Below are 25833 nucleotides of genomic sequence, written 5' to 3' on the forward strand. Positions count from 1 at the left end.
TCACACTACATCACTTTATTACCATAAATTGTTTACATGCTGTTTTGCACATCTTCCTGGATTGCTGCTATTTGCTCTTTTGCACAATATTCGGTTTATATTTTTGCTACTGTTCGCTTTATCTCGTTACGACAGGTTTACTGGCAGAGCTATTTTGTGTTTGTGTGTATTGTCCTGGGTTGTCTTGCACTGTCTTGTGTTGTCTTTGCACTGTTTGCACCAGGTTGCACTCATGCACTTTATGTGGCGAGGACACTTACTAGTACTTGTTTGAATTTGATCGGCCACAAGTATACAACGTGTCATTTGAGAGAAAAAAAAAAGTTATGCTTTTTTTTTTCCATGTTTGCTGTATTCACCATTGACTTTAACTGCTTCAACTAACAATAATGAGCAAATACCATGGCCAAATGCTACTTCAGTGTCACCATCATCTTGCATCTGCACTCCTCAGTGCTTTTCATCTTTATTGGACCACTAAGGTGAATCTGTTAAGCCACCAGTGGTGCTCACTAAAAGAGAAATTAAGTAAAGATTGCTAGATTGTGTCTCATTGAAGAGATAGGGACAGACTCTCCCCCACACTTGTTAAGTTCAATCTCCTTTGCTATATGCGACCCAGATTCATAGGTTGGCCATTAAAATCAAGTCTTTAGGACACACATCACATTGCTAATAAAAAAAAGATTTTTTTTGCCATTTTCTGTTTGTATAACTGTATGTTTTTTATAACACTGAATGTAAATGAATAATAAATAAATCGTAATCATAAATACTTTCTGTGCAAAACACTAAGAAATTTAACATAAATTGTTAAATAATTAAATAATAATAATAATTATTCATTCATTCATTCATTCATTCATTTTCTCCCGCTTATCCGTAATTCGGGTCGCGGGGGCAGCAGTCTAAGCAGGCCCCTGCCTTCGACTGCCGCCCAATCCTCACAGCACCGTCCCTTACGGTCCCTCCTGCAGGTGGTGAGCCCACGGGAAGATAATAATAATAATAATAATAATAATAATAATAATAATAATAATAATTATTATTATTATAATTATAACAATAATAATAAAGCAGGTTATACATTCCTCTGTGAGTGTTTGTCAGCAGAATTGTCACCATAACAGTTATCTGGATTAAACTCAAAATGATTGCAGACATGACGTGTGAGAGAAGATTCGATTTTGCTGCACATGAAATTGCATTTGAAGGATTCTGCAGGAGGTGGGTTAGTGTTGTTGAGACCAGATAATGCGAGGGCCAGATATGCCAAGAAAGGGGCTGAAACATCTCAGGAACAATTGCATAGAAAATGACAGGCTTATTGATAACCATTCAAGTTCCAGTGTCATTTCTCAATCTTACATACTGTATTCACGTTTTACCATGTACACAACGCCCTGTAGTTGAAAAACAACTATTTCTCATAGCAGGAAAATATTGACAATAGGCAAGTATCTTTTGTTACTGGAGAAACAAAGGGAAAATAAAACTTTGGACACTGCTGGATATTTAAAACCACAATTTGATTCTATATGTATGCATTAATTAACCCTCCCCTATGATTTCATAGTGCAATCTTCTCTCCCATGTGTAGGATTTTGCAAGTGCCCATCATGGTAACACTCAATGGCAGTACGAAATAAATGTTTAGCTCTACGCTTGCAGAACCTTTATTTGTAAGCTTAAGGTTAGAAATTCATGCCAGAAAATGAAAACTTATGAGTCGCCGGTAGGAAGGAGCAAGAGTTCCAGGCATGGCATTTCCCCCAAACTATTGTTACTTATTAACTCTATTTCATGACTGCTTTTAACAATTAGTTATGTCTGAACAACAGCAACAGCTCAAATGCAGTCAAAGAGACATTATCAAATAAGTAATATTTTGTTTATAATTGAACTCCCAAAAACGAGTTGGAGGAAGAAGTGTTAAGCGTTTCCTAAAGCCTCTGACATTTCTGTTTTCTCTTCTCTTCATAGGTCTGTAGGGTCATATTGTTTTTTTTCTCTATAGTAAGATCGCTCCCTTATCCACTCAATTATTTGACAGGTATTAATCCCCATGTCAGATTATAAACCTACCAAAGGCCACCCACCCACACAAACAGTATGGACAACAAGAGACAGACAAGCGATAAAGAAAGAGACGGACAGAAAACCAAATGTGTCTTTGGGCTATATATAGTTTAAACTAAACGGTATATAAAGTATATATATTGTTTAAAGTGGACAGAGAACTCAACACATGTACAAGAAACAAAGTTATAAGATTTCATACATCCTGTTTTGCACTTCTCGGCCACCGTTCTCCTGGCATACAAAACAAGATATACTGCTTATTCTGTATTTGAGCAAAAGTTGTTAAAACCTTTAAAAAAATCTTATGAAGATAATCGCTTTTATATGATTTTTATAATGACTTTTTTTGTATGTTAGAGAAACTGAAGAGAGAGAGAGAGAGAGAGAGAGAGAGAGAGAGAGAGAGAGAGAGAGAGAGAGAGAGAGAGATATGACAGAAAATAGATAAAGAACAAGAGAGACTAAAGAGATAGAGAGATAGAAAGTGTGGGTGGTGGAGAGGTGCAATCTTGTATGGACAACAGGTGACAGCATGTAAAACATGACAAAATAATTGTTTATAACAATGACTCACCATGAGGGTTTAAGATAAGAATCCATATGTTGTAACAGTTAAATTGCTAGATTAACAAATGCTCAGATAACTGCTCAAAATAATGAACACAATAAACAAGTTTAACCAAATGGAACCAAATGGATCCAGGATTAGAAATGAGTTTATTAGAGGGACAGTGCATGCAGGATGTTTTGGAGACAAGGTGAGGGAGGCGCTATTGAGATGGTTTGGACATGAGCAGAGGAGGGACATGGGTTATTTCGGTAGGAGAATGCTGAAGATGGAGCCCCCAGGAAGGAGGAAATGAGGAAGGCCAATGAGGAGGTTTATGGATGTGGTGAGGGAAGACATGCAGCTAGGTGGTTTGAAAGAGGCAGATGTAGAGGACAGGGGTATGGAGACAGATGATCCGTTGTGGCGACACCTAATGGGAGCAGCCGAAAGAAATAGAAGAAGAACCAAATAGATCCTTTGGCTATGTGATTTCCTGTCTTCACAGTCTTCAGTTGCAGTAAGATTTTTTAATTATTTTCTGAACTTCTTTCACTATATTAAAGACACAAATCTCTGTTCTATTTAAAACAGAATAAGAATCATTCTAAATTCTTAATTATAATTACCAGAAGTACAGGAATTATACACTGCAATTGATGCGAGCAAATCCCCTTTATATAGTACAATATTCAAATGCTTAAAACAAATACTAAATAGAAATAAAACACTGTCATCCCCACCATTTAATTTTAAAGAACTAGACAGAAAGCTTAAGACTAAGCTTAAGGGTAGTCCTATAAAAAGCTGCCACTATCCTTTTCAATATTCAAACAATATTTAGAACCCACAAAAAGAGACTTAAAGGCCAGCCGAACTAGAGTTGGTTTGTAGTGACCTACGGATCTGGGGTTAGTAAATATGCCACAGATGAGTGACATTTAGGCTCTGGTGTGCAAGGAATAATTCATAGCATGGTGCACCTTATGCCTGCCATTTCTCCATTCAGTGTGCTGAAAGGGCAGCCTGTGCATCTGTGGAGGAACACAGCATTCTTAGACAAAGAATGCAGACAGAATGGGCCGATCAATGACACCTCAATGAATTATAATAGGATAGCCCAGCCACCTCAAACAGAGAAAATTCCTGGTGCTGGCACTGGCTTCTTTTTTAATAAGTTTCACAGCCAGCAATAAATTAACAACTCTAATTCCTCAAGACATTTCTTGGTTTGTAAACCGAACATTGTCAGTAGTGGACAGTAATTAATGAGAACCAAATACAATGCTTTACCTTAAGACAAAATGCTCCCTTTTTTAAAATGCTCACAGATTTGATCACATGCCATTAACATGCTGCAGGTATGTCTTTATGTTAGCCTTTCTCATAAATAGCTTGCTTTTGTCATGATCTGTGGCTAGAGGCCAGACATGTAAGAGGCTGGTGATATTGTTGAGGTCTACACAGATTCTACTATTTTAGTAGAATGTAAGCGATGTAACTCCCTTCTTACCTGTGTGCTTTGGAAAGACAGCCTAAAATTGATGGTGTCTGGGTTATGCTATATTTTTTGCACTTTACTCTAATGCATTTCACAGTGCTCTGAAGAAGGTACAACATTTTGCTGATCCTGTTATAAACTTGCCCAGATTTTTTCCTAAATCAACTTTCTCTCAAAGCTTTTACAGACATTCTTGGCACTCATGACAAGACTGATCTGATATTTTTTATTGTAAGACATTGAGGTTTTTGTTGTTCAACTAATGGATAGAAGTGGATTTTGAGTTATGGTTGGGCAATAATGGAAAAAAATTAAAATACAAACAAATACAAAACTTGATTTATTTCAACATTACAATTTTATTTGTTTTAATGCAACAGATTGTTTTTTTTTTTAACATAATCATCTTTGGAAAACATAGGTTACTAAAAGAGTAACAGCACCATCTGTAGCAATTAGTGCAAACAATGGTTTATTTTAATAAAGAATAATCAAGTGAAGTATACGTCAGTGTTCATAGTACTGCTGTAAAATAAATTTGGGGCTAGTCAAATGCCTCTCTGTTGATGTATGATTGATAAGAACCTGTATTTCTCAAAATTGAGAAGACCATTGATCCTGAAAATTTTTCAACTGCATTTGCAGAAATGCAGCCCAAAACTAGCAAGAAACTGCCACCATGCTTCACTCATGATTGTACCGCTCTTCACTGGTATCTGCCAAATATTTAAATTCTGAATTGACTGTCCAGAGCACTTGCTGCTATTTTGCTGCTCCCCAGGTCTTAATTTTTCCTGCATAGATAATTCATTAGTCTTGTTTCAATGTCAAAGGCATGTTTATTTGGCCACAATTCGTTAATGATAGACCTTATTAAAGAATCTGACATCTCCATACAGTAGATGGGTGTACCTGGGTCCCACTGGTTTCCACTGCTGGACAAAGGGAAGCAAGCATTATGTGAATTTTATCAGCTACATTAAGTTTCCTTGGTGATCACTGCCTCTATGGTCCTGTTTTTTTTAGCTTTTTTCAAAATAGCTTGAACAGCACATCTTGAAAACCCAGTCTGCTTTGAAATCATTGCCTGTACAAGACCTTGCTGATGCACTATAGCTACCTTGCGTGTTGCTGTGCTCAGTCTTCAGTGTATAGTCATAGTGTATGACCTGTGACATGAAATTGTCCACAACCCACCTTAACAGCAAAGTTTGGCTGTTCCTCGCCCAGGTTTAAGCCTCCTACACTGCTGTTTCTGTCTCCGTTAATGACTGTTTCAGCCTGCGTATAAAAATGTATGGTCTATATCAGTAGTCCCCAACCCATGGGCCGTAGACGGCACCGGTCCGTGGGTCAATTGGTATCGGGCCGCACAGAAAGAATACATAACTTACATTATTTCCGTTTTATTTATAATCTGATTATTATCTGTTTTATTTTGGAAAATTAACGGATTCTCTCCGCCACATCTGTCTATGACTCACTCTTGATGATGCATGTCAAGATACTTGCCTCGGTCAAATGTCTTACCTAAATCCGCTACAATCTTAAAGGGGCTGCTCTGGCCGGTAACATATAATACATTACCGCTAAATAAAACTCCCCAAACTAGCAAAATGAACAAAAAAACACAGTGGATTCACGTTTATTATTATATTTAGAAAATAACAGTTTTAATGCTGGTAGTATCATTTTATTTTGTTGTATTTATCCGCCAGACCTTAAAAATCGAAATCCCTGACTTTTTACTTAATAAGTGTACAAAGTGCACAATTGTAAGTATCGGTGCTGGTTTGATGCCAAAGGGTACTCACACCAAATTATATTATATATTAATCATATATATTTTTTCTGTTTGCTTATTTTGCATTTTGTAAATTGAAAAAAATGTAACAATTAAATTAGATTCCTATGAAAGCATTCTTACTTTACAGCATTTCTTCCCAAATGTCAACAACTTTTGCATATATATATATATATATATATATATATATATATATATATATATATATATATATATATATATATATATATATATATATATACAGTGAGGAAAATAAGTATTTGAACACCCTGCTATTTTGCAAGTTCTCCCACTCATAAATCATGGAGGGGTCTGAAATTGTCATCGTAGGTGCATGTCCACTGTGAGAGACATAATCTAAAAAAAACAATCCAGAAATCACAAAGTATGATTTTTTTTTACTATTTATTTGTATGATACAGCTGCAAATAAGTATTTGAACACCTGTCTATCAGCTAGAATTCTGACCCCCAAAGACCTGTTAGTCTGTCTTTTAAAATGTCCACCTCCACTACATTTATTATCCTAAATTAGATGCACCTGTTTGAGGTTGTTAGCTGCATAAAGACACCTGTCCACCCCATACAATCAGTAAGAATCCAACTACTAACATGGCCAAGACCAAAGAGCTGTCCAAAGACACTAGAGACAAAATTGTACACCTCCACAAGGCTGAAAATGGCTATGGGGAAATTGCCAAGCAGCTGGGACCACCGTTTCCAAGGTTACTGTTGGTAATACACTAAGACGTCATGGTTTGAAATCATGCATGGCATGGAAGGTTCCCCTGCTTAAACCAGCACATGACCAGGCACGTCTTAATTTTGCCAATGACCATTTGGAATATCCAGAGGAGTCATGGGAGAAAGTCATGTGGTCAGATGAGACCAAAATAGAACTTTTGGGTCATAATTCCACTAAACGTGTTTGGAGGAAGAAGATTGATGAGTACCATCCCAAGAACACCATCCCTACTGTGAAGCATGGGGGTGGTAGCATCATGCTTTGGGGGTGTTTTTCTGCACATGGGACAGGGCAACTGCACTTTATTAAGGAGAGGATGACCGGGGCCATGTATTGCGAGATTTTGGGGAACAACCTCCTTCCCTCAGTTAGAGCATTGAAGATGGGTCGAGGCTGGGTCTTCCAACATGACAATGACCCGAAGCACACAGCTAGGATAACCAAGGAGTGGCTCTGTAAGAAGCATATCAAGGTTCTGGCGTGGCCTAGCCAGTCTCCAGACCTAAACCCAATAGAGAATCTTTGGAGGGAACTCAAAGTCCATGTTTCTCAGCAACAGGCCTGAAACCTGACTGATCTAGAGAAGATCTGTGTGGAGGAGTGGGCCAAAATCCCTCCTGCAGTGTGTGCAAACCTGGTGAAAAACTACAGGAAACGTTTGACCTCTGTAATTGCAAACAAAGGCTACTGTACCAAATATTAACATTGACTTTCTCAGGTGTTCACATACTTATTTGCAGCTGTATCATACAAATAAATAGTTAAAAAGTCATACATTGTGATTTCTGGATTTTTTTTTTTTAGATTATGTCTCTCACAGTGGACATGCACCTACGATGACAATTTCAGACCCCTCCTTGATTTCTAAGTGGGAGAACTTGCAAAATAGCAGGGTGTTCAAATACTCATTTTTCTCACTGTATATATATATATATATATATATATATATATATATATATATATATATATATATATATATATATATATATATATATACAGCGAATTTTTCGGACTATTAGCCGCTACTTTTTTCCCACTCTTTAAACCCCACGTCTTAAACAACGAAGCGGCTAATTTATGGATTTTTCCTGGTTTTTTTTCCGGTTTCACAAGCTTCAAGCTAAAAAACTAAGCCCCATAACATTAGACCAATTAAATTGCCGAACGGGTTCATGCGAACCAATGAAACTCTTTATATTAAATCAGATCCGCTCCCACTGAATTGGGCCGCACCACATCATAAATATGGATGAGGTTCCTCTGACGTTTGACCTGCCGCTCACTCGGACTGTCTACAGGAAATGCGAATCATTCGTCATGCTGAAAACAACCGGGCATGAAAAAACGCACTTCCCCTGTGTTTTGAGCTTCACAGCATCGGGAGAAAAGCTTCACCGATGGACATTTTTAAATGCACGACGATGCCAAAAAAAAAACTCCCGAGAGTAATTGTTGTGAAAGGAAGAAGAAAGACAGTAAACAATGACTTTCTTGGTAGGCTACTATTTAGATGCAAGTCTTTCATTAAAGCCTGTGTAAAGTTCATTAGTTTCAATGTAGACAGCGGCTTATAGACAGGTGCGGCTTATTTATGTTCAAAATAAAAATCTTTGTAAAATTCTTCGTGCGGCTTATATTTTGGTGCGCTTAGTCCGGAAATTACGGTGTGTGTATGTGTGTATATATATATATATATATATATAAATATATATATATATGCAAAATATGCAATATGGTGCTCCCCTGCCCACTCACCAGGTCTTGTACCATACAAGAACCAGAAACCGGGCAGAAAAAAATCACTACTGACCCTTCGCACCCTGGACACAACATCTTTCAGCTCCTCCCTTCTGCCAGGCTCTACAAACCAAAAACTGCCAGACACATTAGCAGTTTCTTTTCCCTGGCAATCAGCCACATTATCCGTATATTTTACACACACTTTGGCTGCTATACAGTATATTGTACAAAGTTCGAAAGTAACTCTATCATACCTGATGCACAATACTGTTATTTGCACGATCATGCACTCTAACACTTTATGTACATTACTGATCTGTCATATAATCTGTATTTAATACTCATACACTTGGCCAATAAACCTGATTCTGATATATATATATATATATATATATATATATATATATATATATATATATAGTGGGTACGGAAAGTATTCAGACCCCCTTAAATTTTTCACTATTTTTTATTTTGCAGCCATTTGCTAAAATCATTTAAGTTCATTTCTTTTCCTCATGAATGTACACATAGCACCCCATACTGACAGAAAAACACAGAATTGTTGACATTGTTGCAGATTTATTAAAAAAGAAAAACTAAAATATCACATGGTCCTAAGTATTCAGACCCTTTGCTCAGTATTTAGTAGAAGCCCCCTTTTGATCTAATACAGCCAGGAGTCTTTTTGGGAAAGATGCAACAAGTCTTTCACACCTGGATTTGGGGATCCTCTGCCATTCCTTCTTGCAGATCCTCTCCAGTTCTGTCAGGTTGGACGGTAAACGTTGGTGAAAAACTATTTTTAGGTCTCTCCAGAGATGCTCAATTGGGTTTAAGTCATTGCTCTGGCTGGGCCATTCAAGAACAGTCACGGAGTTGTTGTGAAGCCACTCCATCGTTATTTTAGCTGTGTGCTTAGGGTCATTGTCTTGTTGGAAGGTAAACCTTCAGCCCAGTCTGAGGTCCAAAGCACTGTGTAGAAGGTTTTCGTCCAGGATATCCCTGTGCTTGGCCGCATTCATCTTTCCCTTGATTGCAACCAGTCGTCCTGTCCCTGCAGCTGAAAAACACCCCCACAGCATGATGCTGCCACCAGCATGCTTCATTGTTGAGACTGTACTGAACAGGTGATGAGCAGTGCCTGGTTTTATCCACACATACCGCTTAGAATTAAGGCCAAAAAGTTCTATCTTGGTCTCATCAGACCAGAGAATCTTATTTCTCACCATCTTGGAGAACTCCATGCGGGTTTCATGTGTCCTGCACTGAGGAGAGGCTTCCGTCGGGCCACTCTGCTATAAAGCCCCACTGGTGAAGGGCTGCAGTGATGGTTGACTTTCTACAACTTTCTCCCATCTCCCGACTGCATCTCTGGAGCTCAGCCACAGTGATCTTTGGGTTCTTCTTTACCTCTCTCACCAAGGCTCTTCTCCCCGATAGCTCAGTTTGGCCGGTCGGCCAGCTCTAGGAATGGTTCTGGTCGTCCCAAACGTCTTCCATTTGAGGATTATGGAGGCCACTGTGCTCTTAGGAACCTTAAGTGCAGCAGAAATCTTTTTGGAACCTTGGCCAGATCTGTGCCTTGCCACAATTCTGTCTCTGAGCTCTTCAGGCAGTTCCTTTGACCTTAATGATTCTCATTTGCTCTGACATGCATTGTGATCTGGAAGGTCTTATATAGACAGGTGTGTGGCTTTCCTAATCAAGTCCAATCAGTATAATCAAAAATTTCTGGACTCAAATGAAGGTGTAGAACCATCTCAAGGATGTTCAGAAGAAATGGAGAGCACCTGAGTTAAATATATGAGTGTCACAGCAAAGGGTCTGAATACTTAGGACCATGTGATATTTCAGTTTTTCTTTTTTAATATATCTGCAAAAAGGTCAACAATTCTGTGTTTTTCTGTCAGTATGGGGAGCTGTGTGTACATTCATGAGGAAGAAGAATGAACTTAAATGATTTTAGCAAATGGCTGCAATATAACAAAGAGTGAAAAATTTAAGGGGGTCTGAATACTTTCCGTACCCACTGTATATATATATGTATATATACATGTATATATATATATATATATATATATCTTCTTCTCTCGGCTGCTCCCATTAGGGGGCACCACAGTGGATCATCCGTCTCCATACTACACTGTTCTCTATATCTGCCTCTTTTAAACCAACTACTGTACCTACATATTTTCTAATACTACATCCATAAACCTTCTCCTTGGCCTCTTTTTCTCATTGCTGGCAGCGCCATCCTCAGCATTCTCCTACCGATATACCCCATGTCCCTTCTCTGCACATATCCAAACCATCTCAATCGGGCCTCTTTCACTTTGTCTCCAAAATGTCTTACATGCACAGTCCATCTAATAAACTCATTTCTAATCCTGTCTATCCTCATTACTCCTAATGAAAATCTCAACATCTTCAGCTCTGCTACCTCCAGCGCCGCCTTTTTGTCAATGCCGCTGTCTCTAAACTATACAACATAGCAGTTCTCACCACAGTCCTATAAACTTTCCCTTTCACTCTCGCAGATGCACTTCTATTACAAATCACTTCTACCACTCTTCTACACCCACTCCACCCTGCCTGCACTCTTTTCTTCACTTTTCCTACACACTCTCCATTACTTTGCACAGTTGACCCCAGGTACATAAAATCATCCACATTCACTGCCTCTTCTTCCTACAACTGCACAACTCCACTGCCTTCACACACATGCACACATCTCTCTCTCTCTCTCTCTCTTTCTCTCTCTCTCTCTCTCTCTTTATATATATCTATATATATCTATATATATATATAATTTTATAATTAGAGAGTTTATAATCATACATGATTTGGACTATATGGATGGAAATTAAAAGTAAAACCTAATATATACTTAAAAGCATTATTTTTTTATTAATACATTTAGTTACGACTATTACTGTAAATTATGAGGCTTGCACTCCTAATTACCTCACATGATACACTAAATTTAATGTTGCACTAGCTCAGGTCCTAAATGCTATTTACATCGTGCCTCGGAAGTTTTTTCTGACCAGCCTTTATTTCACAAAATATTGAATCTAGGAGATATATAAAAAAATGATTCTCTAAATGATTGAGACAAAAGGAATGACTAATGAGTGAAAGCAAAATGGTGGCACTGAGCTGCAAACTTCTTCGCTGTAGTTTAGTCATTTGTGTCATCCAATCATTTCGAGTGATTCTGACGGCATTAGATGAATTTGACTGAATTGTGGCATTCAGTTGCCATTTTCACAGTAGCAGTGCAGCTTTCACAGTGCCAAAGCTCCCATCGTATCCTATACCTTCCATTGGCATAATTAATTGAGCTCTGCTGTATTTTAGCTTCAGTAGAAATTAAGTTAAATAACACCAGATCCAATTGTATATCTTTACATTCTTTTGCAAATATTTCAGTCATGTATTTCTTATATCCTCCACTTTGGAATTGATGGCTGTGTGTGTGTGTGTGTATGTATGTCTGTAAGAAAGAGAGAGTGAGAGAGATTACCCATCAGCCTAGTAACATGCAATGCAACTTTGCAGTCTATATTTTTGTGAATAAAACTCTCATCCAAGAAAAATCTGCAGTCTGTCAAAGCATGGCTGTAAGCATTAAACTAAAGTGTATTCACAAACCAGAAACTTAGTATTGTTTCCTATTTGTGTTCCTTCTTCAGGTTATTAATAATATATAGGAGGATCCCATGCTAACTAACTCATTCAGATGTCCATCTGGATGATAATTCAACAGTGAGCAGTGACTCTGACTGTCAAAAAATATTATTCCAGTGGCACAAGCCTTAAAAATAGAACCCTATGACTGGCACTACCAGAATAGGCTTTAAAAAGAATTCTTGAAAATGTTCTCATCTGTCAAAAACACTATGTCGAAAACGCAGTGCACGTCACAAGACTGTTCTATGAAATAAAAGTCAGATGATTACTGTTCAACATAAAATGATTTATCCCCAATCTCTGTGAGTAATATGCACATTAATGTTTATAGACGTAGCATTCATTATTTACCTTTAAAATGCCAAAGCCCATGTTTACAGCTGAACACTGAACACGTTAGAGGCCTACCATTTGTCATTTTGTGATTTACTCTAAGGTCTGTTGGAAATAATTTATGAGTCTTAAGAGCAAAATTTCATGAAAGATATTCAAATGTCATATTTAGCATTGTGTGTTTTGAGAGAAAAAGATAGCCGAAAGGAATATGTAAAATCAAAGTAAAATCTTACTATATGATCTAATTGGCTCCACAGTGTTTTGTGTAATTTCAGTCTGTACTGAGCAGTAAACATAGCATACAATAATGATTATGGATTTAGATAATGCAGACACTGCACCTTAATTTTACACACACTGTTTAATTAATCAGTGATCAGATAAGAAGTAATTTTTCTTTATTATAGAGTAATAGTAAAGATACAAGAGAAAATAAAACCAGTGTCCTAAAATAAACAAGTAATTTGTTTCCTTTGTAGAAAGAAGTTAATTTTAATTTCTGACAATGCAATCTGTGAATTGCCATATTACATCAAAATGCAAATACAAATATATACAGTATTTCACACAAGTGAGTACTCCCCTCACATTTCAGCAACCGCTTTAGCATATCATCTCAAGGGACAATACTATATAAATGAAACTTGGATATACTTTAGAGTAGTCAATGTGCAGCTTGTAAAGCAGAACAGATTTACTGTCTAAAAAAAAAACATACAGCCATTCAAACTACAGCCAGTGAAAATAGCTAGCAAAAAAAGTGAGTACACTCTTACTGATAACAGCTGTATGTCATGTAACCATGCAAATGTCCTATTCATCATGTTCATGTTTTTGTCTAGATGACAGGACCATACAAATCTTTGTATTTTGTATTATAGAAGTAAAAATTTGGTGCTTTGAGAACAAACCTCTCGTCCTGAACACTATGGATCATGGATGGATGAATCGTCACATCATTGGATGTTGAACATAGTAGCTAGTGGCAAAAAACTCGTTGCTCTCCACAAAGATGGCCTAGGCTGTAAGAAGATCGGTAACACACTGAAACTGAGTTACATTACAGTGACCAGGGTCATACAGAGGTTTTCTAAGACAGGATTCCCTTGGATCATAGCAGTTAAGTCCTTGTGCTGTGCGTCAGGTGCAGAAGCTGGCTTAAAAAAAAGATGCAGGAGTGCTGCCAGCATTGCTTTAGAGGTTGCAGAAGCAAAAGGTCCGCTTGTCAGTGCTCAGACAAGTCAGTTTCTCGCAAATATATCCAAATTTCATTCGTATAGTAATGTCTCCTGGGAAGATATACTAAAATGGTGTACTCACTTTTGTGAAATACTGTAAAAAAAAATATAAATATAAAATATAAATCAATTTCATTCATCTTCTCCTGCTTATCCGTAATTCGGGTCGCGGGGGCAGCAGTCTAAGCAGATTACCCAGACACTTCTCCGTGTCCAGGGATCGGGCTGAAAAAGGCTGCCAAATCCTCCCAGCACCGGTCCCTTACGGTCCCTCCTGCAGGTGGTGAGCCCACGGGAAGGCGGCCCCACATCGCTCCGGCAGCTTGGCGATACCGGGGCTTGAACCCCCGACCTTCCGATCGGTAACCCAGCGCCTTAACCGCTGGAGCAACCACTCCCCTACCCAATCAATTAAATCAATTTCAAATTACTTTATTTTTTTTGTTTGTTTTTTTAGCTTTTTTTAAGCTGGTGTTTCTAGATTGAAATGATCCCAAACTTTAGAAACTAAATTTTTGTTTTGTTCTTTAACCTAAAACTTCTACTCGGCCCTCACTGCTTTCTCTCTGCTCCTCCATTTTTCATTCTGCAACGTCTTCTGTGTTTACCTGTCCAGGGGACTTTCAACGCCATGGTTGTAATTTATAAAAAATAAACTTGTGCACCTGTAATTAAACTAAGCCCTGCATACACACAACGTGGAAACACAGAAGGCAAGAAGGGGACTGGAAACACATATAGCGAGCACAACCTTTGCATTATTAAAACATTATCAAAGTTATTAAAATTATTTGGAATAGTTACTAACTAACGTTTCTAGGTTACGTATTTAACCGTAGTTTCCTGAGGGAAGGAGATGCTGCGTCGGAACGCTTTGGGAATGCGACCGCTTTGTCCATGCTTTGAAATAATGTGTGTAATCAGTCAAAATTGGACATGGGCTGTCAACGGTGAGGTGAAGTCACGACCAGGAAGTATAAAACGCAGATGGAGTGCAGTGAGCCAGCAGTGTGGCCTAGAGATGCAGGGTCTCGTTCCCTAAAGGAACTAGGGTTACATACGTAACCTAGAGAAGTTCCCTTTTAAGAACTCGAGCTGCATTGGAATGCTTTGGGAACGAGTGTCCAATCACGCCAGAATGACCAGTCCTTGACTCTTGTGTATGGGCACAGCTAGGCCGAAGGACAGAGGGGCCAGAAGTGGCATTAAGGTCCAGTTTGTAAAACCTGACAAAGGTCAGTGGGGTGGACCAGCCCACAGCAATGTCTTGGAGGGGAACTCCAGAGAACCATGCTTTAGTGAGCTCTGATCATGAATGGAACAGGGAGACTTTTGGGATGGACAGAGCAAACCCTTTGGTGAACTGTCCCTAGAGGAATTCCAGCACTGAACCAACCGGGCAGTGGACTGGATCCAGCTGGTGGTGCTCACACCACGAGCAGAACAGGCGCTATCTGGCGGCATACGACCTCCTTATGGAGGGAGCTCTGGAGTGGAGAATGGTCTCTACCACCTCGTTGGAGAGGCCAGAACCTCGGTGGCTGTGCGCCCCAAGGGCCACAGCCACCTAAGAGTTATCTGAAAGAGATGGACTCGGCAAACTCTCTTTAGAACTCCTGAAAGCAGTGAGACAGGGGAAGCGGGGGTGTACAGACGGGCCACGCCTGATCCATGCCATCTGGCTGGAGGAGTAAAGGGGAACCAGAGGGGACAGTGCGCCATCTCTTTAAACATAAACAGATCCACCTGGGCTTTGCCAAATTTATCCAAAATCTGCTCCACCACATGAAGGTGGAGCCACCATTCCCTGGGTCTCAACTCCTGACTTGACAGAGTGTCTGCTGCTTTATTCAAATGACCCGGGATGTAAACTGCTCTCATTGAGAGAAGTTTCCCCAAGGTCCACAGGAGGATCTGGTGTGACAGCCTGTACAGGGGGCGCCAAGGTGTTGTCCGTTCGGATAGCACGTGATGATCTCTGAGATTCGAGAGAAAATGGTACAATGCTAGAAGCATGGCCAGCATCTCTAGGCAATTGATGTAGATAGGGCCATTCCCAACATGGGGTTCCCAACATGCCCTTCCGTGAGAACCTATGGGTCCTGAGCCATCACTGTACAGAAGGCAAAGTTGGATAACACTGGACGCAGCTGCCATGAGCCCTAGCAGATTCTGGAACTGCTTGATCGGTTCATCCGAAACCCCAAAACCTTCATTTGAGCGAGAACGACATCTCGATGCCGGACCGCTAACCATTTATTGATATAGTTGAGGATGTGGGATGAGAGGGTATGACCAAATGGTAGAACCCGATACTGGTAAGCTTCGGCCCCGAAAGCGAACCTCATAAACTTCCTGTGAGAAGGAATGATGAATACATAAAAGTAAACATCCTTTAGATCTACTGTGACAAACAAGTCTTTGGATCTAATTTAATACACGGCCTGCTTGAGAGTGAGCATCCTGAACCTGAGTCTCACGAGTGAGCGGTTCAGCTGACGTAGATCCAAAATAGGATGCAACCCACCAACCTCTTTTGTAACTATGAAGTAACCGGCTGTAGAACCTGGACTCTAATTCTGATGGAGGGACCAGCTCGATGGCCTCCTTTCTCAGGAGAGTGTTTACTTCTCGTCCCATGACCAGAGCCTGCTCAGTTCCCACCAAAGTGGGAAGAACCTGGTCGAAACGGGGCGGACGAGACTCAAACTGAATCGAAAAGTCTCGCTCTACAGTGGGCAGGAGCCACTGAGAAACGTCTGGCAGAGCTTTCCAGGCTTCCAGGATGTCTCTTAGGGGTATCTGTCTCTCGAGACTGACCTCTGGTGTGCCTAAAGCTGGGGCAGTGCCCTGAAGCCCCTCTAGGAGCCTCGAAGGAGGTGGCGAGTTCTTCTGGACCACTATGGGACCAGTTGAAGACCAAGGAAGATGCTCGCTGGAGCTGGCCATGCCGTGAAGCACATTCAGTGGCAGGGTTAATGGACCAGGTTCCTGAGGGGTCCTCATACTGTACACACTACCGGTAGAGCAGATTAGCCATGTTGCACCACGTTATCGACTTGGTAGGACTATTGTTCCAACCACTAAGGACAGATTCATAAATAACCTGCCTGATTTATCTCAATTTCTCACTAAACCCATAACTGATAATAATCTTGATGAAATAACTAACAACATAAACCTTATCCTCACTAGCACATTAGACACCGTTGCCCCCATCCGGTTAAAAAAGGTTAGAGAACAAGCACCTGCACCTTGGTATAATAGTCATACGCATGCCCTCAAGAGAACAACACGTAATCTGGACAGAAAATGAAGGAAAACTAAATTGGAGGTATTTAGAATTGCGTATAAAGACAGTATGCTCAGCTACAGACAGGCGCTAAAAGCTGCTAGAGCTGAACACCTGAGCAAACTCATAGAAAATAACAAAAACAATCCCAGGTTCCTTTTCAGTACTGTAGCTAAACTAACTACCAACCAGGGCTCTGAAAATAGTAGTGAGGACTTTAGAATTTCTTCACTGAAAAAAAAAACATTAGAAAAAAAATTGTGGCAGTTCAACCTCTGACACCATCTCCTGAAACAGTGTTACCTTCAACTCCACAACTCCACTGTTTTACATGTATAGGACAGGAAGAGCTGTATAATGTTATTGCCAAAGCTAAATCAACCACATGTCAGTTAGATCCAATTCCTACTAAATTACTGAAGGAAGTGTTATATACAACTGGTAAACCTCTTCTGAATATTATTAACTCTTCACTATCGTTAGGACATGTCCCTAAATTCCTCAAGCTAGCAGTTACTAAGCCCCTCATTAAAAAACCTAATCTGGATCCAAACACGCTATCAAATTACAGACCAATTTCAAATCTCCCATTTATGTCTAAGATTTTACAAAAGATTGTCGCTGCCCAGTTATGTTCCTACCTGCAAGAGAACAATATATTTGAAGAATTTCAGTCAGGTTTTAGGCCCCATCATAGCACAGAAACTGCTCTAGTTAAAATCACTAATGACCTGTTTTTAGCTTCAGACCAAGGCTTCATCTCGCTGTTGGTTCTACTAGATCTTAGTGCTGCATTCGACACTATAGACCATGATCTCCTCCTAGATCGCTTACAAAATTACATCGGTATTCAGGGACAGGCATTAAGCTGGTTGAAATCCTACCTGTCCGATCGTTACCATTTCATAGATTTAAATGGAGAGCTATCCAGGCTAATGCAAGTAAATTATGGCGTGCCGCAAGGTTCAGTTCTAGGACCCCTGCTCTTCACAATATACATGCTTCCTTTAGGAAATATTATTAGAAGGCATGGAATTAGCTTTCAATGTTATGCTGATGATACTCAGCTATATATCTCATCTTAACCAGGCGATACAGCTCAATTAACTCGAATAACTGAGTGTGTTAAGGAAATAAGAGATTGGATGACCCATAACTTTCTACTTTTAAATTCTGATAAGACTGAGATTTTGCTTATCGGCCCAAAAACTAGTATACAGAAGCTCCAGCATCTCAACCTGTATTTAGACGGATGTTCTGTAACCACTAGTTCAACACTAAAAGACCTGGGAGTTATTTTAGACAGCAACTTGTCTTTCAAATATCATATCAACCAAGTTACAAAAACAGCTTTCTTTCACCTTAGAAATATTTCTAAGTTAAGAAACATGTTGTCTATATCCGATGCAGAGAAGCTCGTCCATGCATTTATGACCTCCAGAATAGACTACTGTAATGCATTACCAGGTGGATGTCCTGCATCATTAATAAACAAGCTTCAGTTAGTCCAGAATGCAGCAGCCAGAGTTCTCACAAGGTCAAGAAAATATGATCACATAACCCCAATCTTATCGTCCCTACACTGGCTTCCTGTTAAGTTTCGAATAGACTACAAACTATTACTTCTCACTTATAAAGCACTAATTGGTTTGGCTCCTATGTATCTATCCAGTCTTTTAACACGCTACAATCCGCCACGCTCCCTGAGATCTCAAAACTCTGTGCTTCTAGTAGTTTCTAGAATAGCAAAGTCCACCAAAGGTGGTAGAGCATTTTTACATTTAGCTCCTAAACTCTGGAATAGACTTCCTGACAGTGTTCGGGGCTCAGACACACTCACCCAGTTTAACTGTAGATTAAAAACATATATTTTTTGCAAAGCCTACACATAACATACGTCTCTCATCATAACCTTGTGCTCCAGAACATCTGATCACATGCACATTATCAATTGTGCTGTTAATATCATGAACAGCAGCTACGCTAATTCCTCTCCACTGCTTCTCTTTCTCTCCCCATCCCGAGACACCCTGAGGTTTGGCCAGCTCCAGTCACCTCCCACCTCGTGATGATTACGGACCTTTAAAGAAGTAGATGCCGAACTCGCAAACATCCCGAACCATCTAGAGACGTACATGTGTGGAGTTGACATTGGACCTCCTGGAGTGTTTAAAGGCTTTGGCATGGAGAAGCTGATGCTGGATCTGTGATGATCACAAATGCTGAGCTTATAAAACTAGGAGCTACTAACCATATAGACTGTATAAGACTGCAGAAAGAACATCACTTATAATCTTATACTCCAGTACTCATGTTAGTTCTCACTCTCCAGTGTTCTGTATTGATTTATGATCAAACTCTTGATGTCAACCAAATGAGGAGGGGTTCCCCTTTTGAGTCTGGTTCCTCTCAAGGTTTCTTCCTCATAACATCTAAGGGAGTTTTTCCTTGCCACAGTCGCCACGGCTTGCTCATCAGGGATAAATGCACACCATTCACCTTGACTGTTCATTTCTGTAAAGCTGCTTTGAGACAATGTCTGTTGTGAAAAGCGCTATACAAATAAACTTGACTTGACTTGACTATTAGGTTTCCCATTACATATTAAAAAGGAAGCGCCATAATAAAAAATAGATTAAAAGCTAAGTTGTGAAACAAATATTACAAATATCAAAAGAATGGCTCACCCATGACGTAAACAAGAAGGAGGGCCAGCATAAGGGTGATGGCTGTGGCACTGAGGGCAGTACACTTCCAGTTGCAGCACTTGTACGACTTGTTGAAAATGAACGTGGGCCGGGAAAAGGTGCTGCAGGGCAGAGGGCGTGGAGGTGGCGAGTATATTGTGTTGGAGGTGTGTGGGTAGTTCTGATTGGCTGAGTCTGGCCCATGCTTGAACAGGAAATGCCTGAAAAAAAAATTATTCTTTTTAATATTTAAATTGCACAATGGCACCAGCCATCCTATGGAAAAGACTAGTTTAGCAAAGATCATTTATTTTGCTATTGTATTTTGAAGACAATCAACAAGAAAGCATTGTAAAAGGTACATTCCTTACACTGGGCTATTCTTGTAGCTGGTGATTATAGCTAATAACAATTCAGTCAGTAAATAATTATGTGTATAACTTTATGTAGCAAATGAGTATTTAACAAAACATATAATAAATATTGATTTGGATGTTGCAGCCAAGGTATCCTGTTTTTACTTATTTGACATATTTGTGGACCTGTCAATGGTTCAGCTCTCAACAATGACAAAAATTGGGAGAAAAAATAAAATAAATAAACAAGTAATAAAGCTTTAGAGGGGGAAAAAAAAAAAATTGCTTAAAATGACCTGGTCATTTAAAAAAAAAAACTGGTCGCATATGTGTATAAGTGGGAATAAAAATAATTATAAATTTATAATTAAAAAATTATAAATTTGATTGTTGATTTATATTTGAAAAAGGTATACAAAAGAAATTCTAAAATATTAAATCAGCAATGGAATACTATGAAGACCATCATTATCAATTAGCGAAAGTCTGAAGTCACCATGATATTGGAACCAGTCATTGTTCCTAATTTGATCAAGGAAAACTAAGAAATATCTGAAAAGTACTGGTCACTTTCTGTAATAATAATCTATAGTATTCTTCACATGCCTGTGCTATTGGGTAGAATGGCTAGAGAGAAGTCCATTTTATTAAAAAAGCTCAGTTAAACCTCCAAATTTGACACTAGGTTAAACATTTTATGCGCATTAATTAAAAAAAAAGTAAAGTTTTTAAAAAATGGCAAAAACAACACACCCAAGCTGAAGCATGGTGGTGGTAGTATCGTGCTATGGGACAGTTTTATTTCTGCTGGATTGTATTTCTGCTGGTATCTTCTTAAGATAGAGGGAATAATGGATAGCTCCAAACACCAGTTTATTTTGGAAACTCTCTCAGGACTCAAACAATTGAAAATGGAATAAAACTGCAGGTCTCAAAATGTCCACCTCAAGTACATGTGAAGACCAGTACAAAAATATGTAATTTCTTACACAGTTGGTCCATTTTGCAAAGTACAAAGTAAGTAAACAATTGACTCAATGACTGCAGGTTTGGCCACACACCACAACAATTTGGTATCTTCTTAAAAAGAAAGAATGCACTGGAAAGGTCAGACATTGACTCTTTTATTTGGTGAAGAAGAAAAAAGAAATCTTCACAACAACTGGCCATTTCAAGAACACTCTAGAGGATGTAGGCATATATGTGGTGTTGGGATGTGGTTGAGCATCAGCCATGGACAGATAGTGAGAACCAGCAGAAAATGATGCTGATGATTCTCTCCTTATTATGGGTGGGTTACATTATTCTGCCTGTTATATGATGGAGCAAAAGCTGCAAGTCTGAAAGGAAATAGATTATGTTAAGTGATTTGAGATTTTAAGTTTGAATGCTTAAGTTTAAATACCCAGTATCTTATAGTAATATATTACATAATAATTCATAAATAATTAGTAATTTTCTATGTCTTATAAAGTAAAATTTTTAAAACAAATGTGTTCCATCTCTATTAGCTTCCTCGAACTGTATTTAAAAATAAATAAAAAATCTAAACCATTAAGTGAATGAAAATTTTATCGCTGCATAAAAATCAGTAAGCAATACCTTAGATTTAAACAAAAGAGAAAAAATAATTACTATGATTGATTGTTGTAACACAGTAGTTCAATGTCAGAGTGTTAGAAAAATGCATCTCTAATGGGATGAGAGGGCTAATTAATCAGTCCAATTGGTACATTGATGATAGAAAACTATCTAGAATCATTTCTTTTAAACAAGCAACCCATTAATGAGAAATACTGTACAATTATTTGCTGTTACTTTTTCACCATTGCCATATGTGGAGGAGTAAAGAAATAGATAGTGCAGCAAAAAGAATGAGAGAGAGAGAGAGAGAGAGAGAGAGAGAGAGAGAGAGAGAGAGAGAGAGAGAGAGAGAGGGAGAAGGGGATGGGAAAGAGGTACCTTAAGAGAGAACGCACACTTGATCTTGCCACCAAACCTCCCACAGCTGAGCTTCATAATTCAGTTAATCCAAAATGCTAATCACCCCCCCCCCCCCCCACACACACACACACGCCCTTAAAAAACATCATATTTGTCTTTGCATTACCTGAATAAAATAAAAATGACAAAAATGAATGTGATGAATAATGTTACAAAAATACATTTACATTGGTATTAAAAGCACAGGCAACACCAAAACATTTCATGTTCAGTAACAAGGCTGCACATTGAAGCAAAAGGTGAGAGGGAACATATTAATTAAGAGACTTGCCTGAGGGGGAGGAAATAAAGATTTAAAATGCATTCATGTTTGCCAACCTGTATCAAGAATACCAAACTGCTAACTGAGGAAATAAGACTGGGGTTTGTCTGGAAAAGTCACATAATTAATTTGATTTGTTAGATTTTATTGTACATTTTGAACAAACTGTTCCTATGTCTGTTCTCCTCTCCCCTTTCCTCTATAGCAGATGATCTAATTACAGGCAGATTTATATCTTATTTAAAACATTTCTTCATAGGTGGCTGGGTGCAATCTCATTTGAATTCATCAAAGTAAGAATTCAGCTTTTAATATTTTTTATTAAAACATATATATTTGCTGCATCTCCTTGAAAATTACTGAAAAGATACAGAAAATCAAACACTGCAAAGGTCTCTGTGCAGCCATCACTTGACTGTGTATGTTGCAATTTGGCAAATACAGTTATGGCACATTTTTTTGTCACACAAGAAATATGGCTTTTTGCACAGTTGCATGGGAATTTAAGTGTAAACATATGACAAAAAAGACAAGACCTCAAATGTTCCAGGTGGGAGACATGAGGTCATCCAGATGGGAAACATGAGGTATGTGTAGCCTGATACTGCAACTATTTACTATTTATTAACTATTTATAATGGAACATAATATCCAACATACCCTAAAACTGTTTTGCAAGTCATCCAATAAATTCCCTCAACAAACAACAATCTCACTTGCTCTGACTATAATGGCAATATAAATAAATGTATTAAATAATGTTTTAATAACAAAAAGATTGTTTACTCATTTACAAAAAAAAAATATAATAATAATTGAAAGTTTTATTCCCTACGTTGCCATAGATATACCAAGTATCATTATATATGATCACCATTGACATGGTATATAATTATTATTTCTGCTTATATGGCAAAATGTACATGAATTAGCTGTCAGGGACCCTGTGTGCTTGTGTCCGTGTGTGCATAGGTCACCCATATTTTGAGCTCAGTTATCCCACCCCCATTTTGATGCTCTTAGCTTCTCAATTGTCATCGTTTCAGGACTCATTAACAACTCGTGCCCCCTTATAATTATTAACCCTGCTCTTCATGTTCTTCTTGTTCATTCAAGATTCTTTTGTTCCATTTTATGTTGCAAAAGGTCTTCTATTTATATTTGTATTTATTGCAGTTTGTAGGTAAGTCTTAGGTGAGCAAAAGTATAGAAACAGTTTTAGCTTGAGCTTTTTGTTTGTTTACTAAACTGTTGCATTTTTTTTCAGGCTGGTATCTCAGCTCAGCTCCCTTCAGGAAGCTGAAATGGGTCAATGTCTGATAATTTATCAGTTTAAAACACCTTTTTCCATGTAATAAGTGTGTGCAAGTGCAAGAACGTTTATTTAAAGTGCACACACAAACTATATACAAATAAAACAACAAGGAAAGCAAAACATGATCTTGAACAAGACAACCATGGAGGACATACTAAACACAAAGAGTGAGGTAAGAGGTGGGCTTTTCATACAAGTTCTATGTGCTAGGCTAATTATCGTGAATTTGATTCAAGTGCATAAACAAACACGTGACACGGGAAATATAGTTAATGCCCCTATTCCCAACACATTTGTTGTGTTTAGACAGTATATTGTCACTGCATGATGAAGTTCCAATTACAATTGTTGTTTTCTGTAGACTTCTGAATTCATTCTCTTTCTACAGACATCAGTAAACATTTGCAAACCTGTTCCAGAAGCAGCCATGAATTACCTTGACAAATGAGCTTGTATGTTTTGCATCATTTCCAGAGCCTCTCTTTTAGTTTTAAAAAGGTAGGACAGAGATAAGTTCCAGAACTATGGTTGCTCATCTCTGTACTTCACAAATAACAATCTTCTGATTTTTGCAGCTGACAAGAGGTTTACAGAGATATTTTGTGGTATGGCAACAATATTTATGTTCTCTCTGAAGCCTTCTTCAAATAGTGGCTTGTAATATCTTTCCCCCTGTCCTTTGGAAACTGATGATGAGGTCCCTGACTTGTTTTATTTTCTCTTTATGAATCACAATTTTTGTGTCATCAACTGCTGCTGTTTTACTTTGCAGACCTGTTTAGTGTTCAGGGCTCAGACTATGAGTTTAAAGAGATGCACTATGAACTGTTTAGACCAGGGGTCATCAACCTTTTTGAAACTGAGAGCTACTTCTTGGGTACTGATTAATGTGAAGGGCTACCAGTTTGATACACACAGTTTTTTAGTTTAATCTGAAATAACAAATTTGCTCAATTTACCTTTTATTATATGTTATTATTAATAATTTATGATATTCATCTATGTGAAGACACTGATCATGTTAATGATTTCTCATAATAATTATCAACCATGATTTAACAAAGTAGGAAACAGCTATTTTTAGAAAAGGTCCTTGTGGGCTACCTGGTGACGCGGGCACCATGTTGGTGACCCCTGGTTTAGACAATATATATGGATACATTTATATAATTTATACATTTTAAATATGTATCCATATATATTGTTTAAACAGTTCATAGTGCTCTCTTAAAACTTTAACCTCTAAAACCCGCCAGCACGACCGATATCCCATTGTTCTTAGGTGTTAATGTTTAGCAATAGATTTAAAAAGGGACAAGAGTAACCATGACTAACTATACATCATTCTAAAGGCGTAAACCTATCACTGTTTTTCAATGGAAAAAACTATTAGTTGTATATATATATATATGTATGTCCTATACACCGTACGAACAAACAGAACTGACATTTCAGCAGGACAGTGTACGAATACATGTGCATCATAGCGTCTGAGAAATGCTTTAGATCCCCTACAATCCTGACCAAAATAAATAAAATACCTGCTCTTAGTACTAACCTGGCCTCGAGTGGGATGTTTCTTTTGAGCACCCAGTTGTTGTCTGGTTGTCTGCTGCTTAGTTCTGATTCTTGGTTGTTATGGCTGTGGTCATGGACAGGTATAGTGGTCCTTTGCATTGTGGAGTGAACAAAGGGTGCTGGCCGAGTACAGGTGCAGGCATGGGGTGGCAGAGGTGGTGGAGGCAGGGGTCGGAATGTGAACTGTCCATCTGGATGGCTAGAGAGCTCTACAAACACAGATACACATGCAAACAGCATAAGAATCAGCAAATCCTAAATTATCCCGCAACAAACAAAACAATAAATCAATAGAGAATATACTGTCCATGTTTTTAATTGCTTTCTGAGCAATTACACTACAAACCGTACTATTAAAGCCCACAATTGCACAATTTAGCATAATTTAGAAAAAGCAAAAAATACAAAAAAGCAAAAAATACAAACTCAGTCAAATTATATTAAGCGAAGTTATAGCTATTGTTACATATATATTTATATAATAAGTATTAGTGTAATGTACTTTATAGTTGAAGATGATTTGTCATGCAAAGCAAAAAATGGCAAATGTTTATTATATGTTAATATTTTACAACAAAAGCAATTTGTTGTAACAATAAATATACATGAATTATTAGAATAACATGTTTTTTTTTCCCCCAAGTTATATTTTTT

General features: G+C 38.3%; 1 protein-coding gene across 5 annotated transcripts in view; it reads right to left on the reverse strand.

Moving 5' to 3' along the window:
* Window positions 1-25833, reverse strand: part of LOC310736587 (teneurin-1-like) — a 257458-nt gene that overhangs the window by 145682 nt on the left and 85943 nt on the right. For all 5 annotated transcript variants that reach the window (XM_083560159.1, XM_083560158.1, XM_083560157.1 and 2 more), the window contains 2 exons: window positions 25160-25388; window positions 19665-19885 (listed from right to left, as the gene is read on the reverse strand). In XM_083560159.1, coding sequence (XP_083416285.1) covers window positions 19665-19885; window positions 25160-25388 — 450 coding nt within the window. The remainder of the gene's footprint in view (window positions 1-19664; window positions 19886-25159; window positions 25389-25833) is intronic.

The sequence above is a fragment of the Silurus aristotelis genome (assembly GCF_946808225.1).
Source record: "Silurus aristotelis genome assembly, chromosome: 14".
Taxonomy (NCBI): Eukaryota; Metazoa; Chordata; class Actinopteri; order Siluriformes; family Siluridae; genus Silurus; species Silurus aristotelis.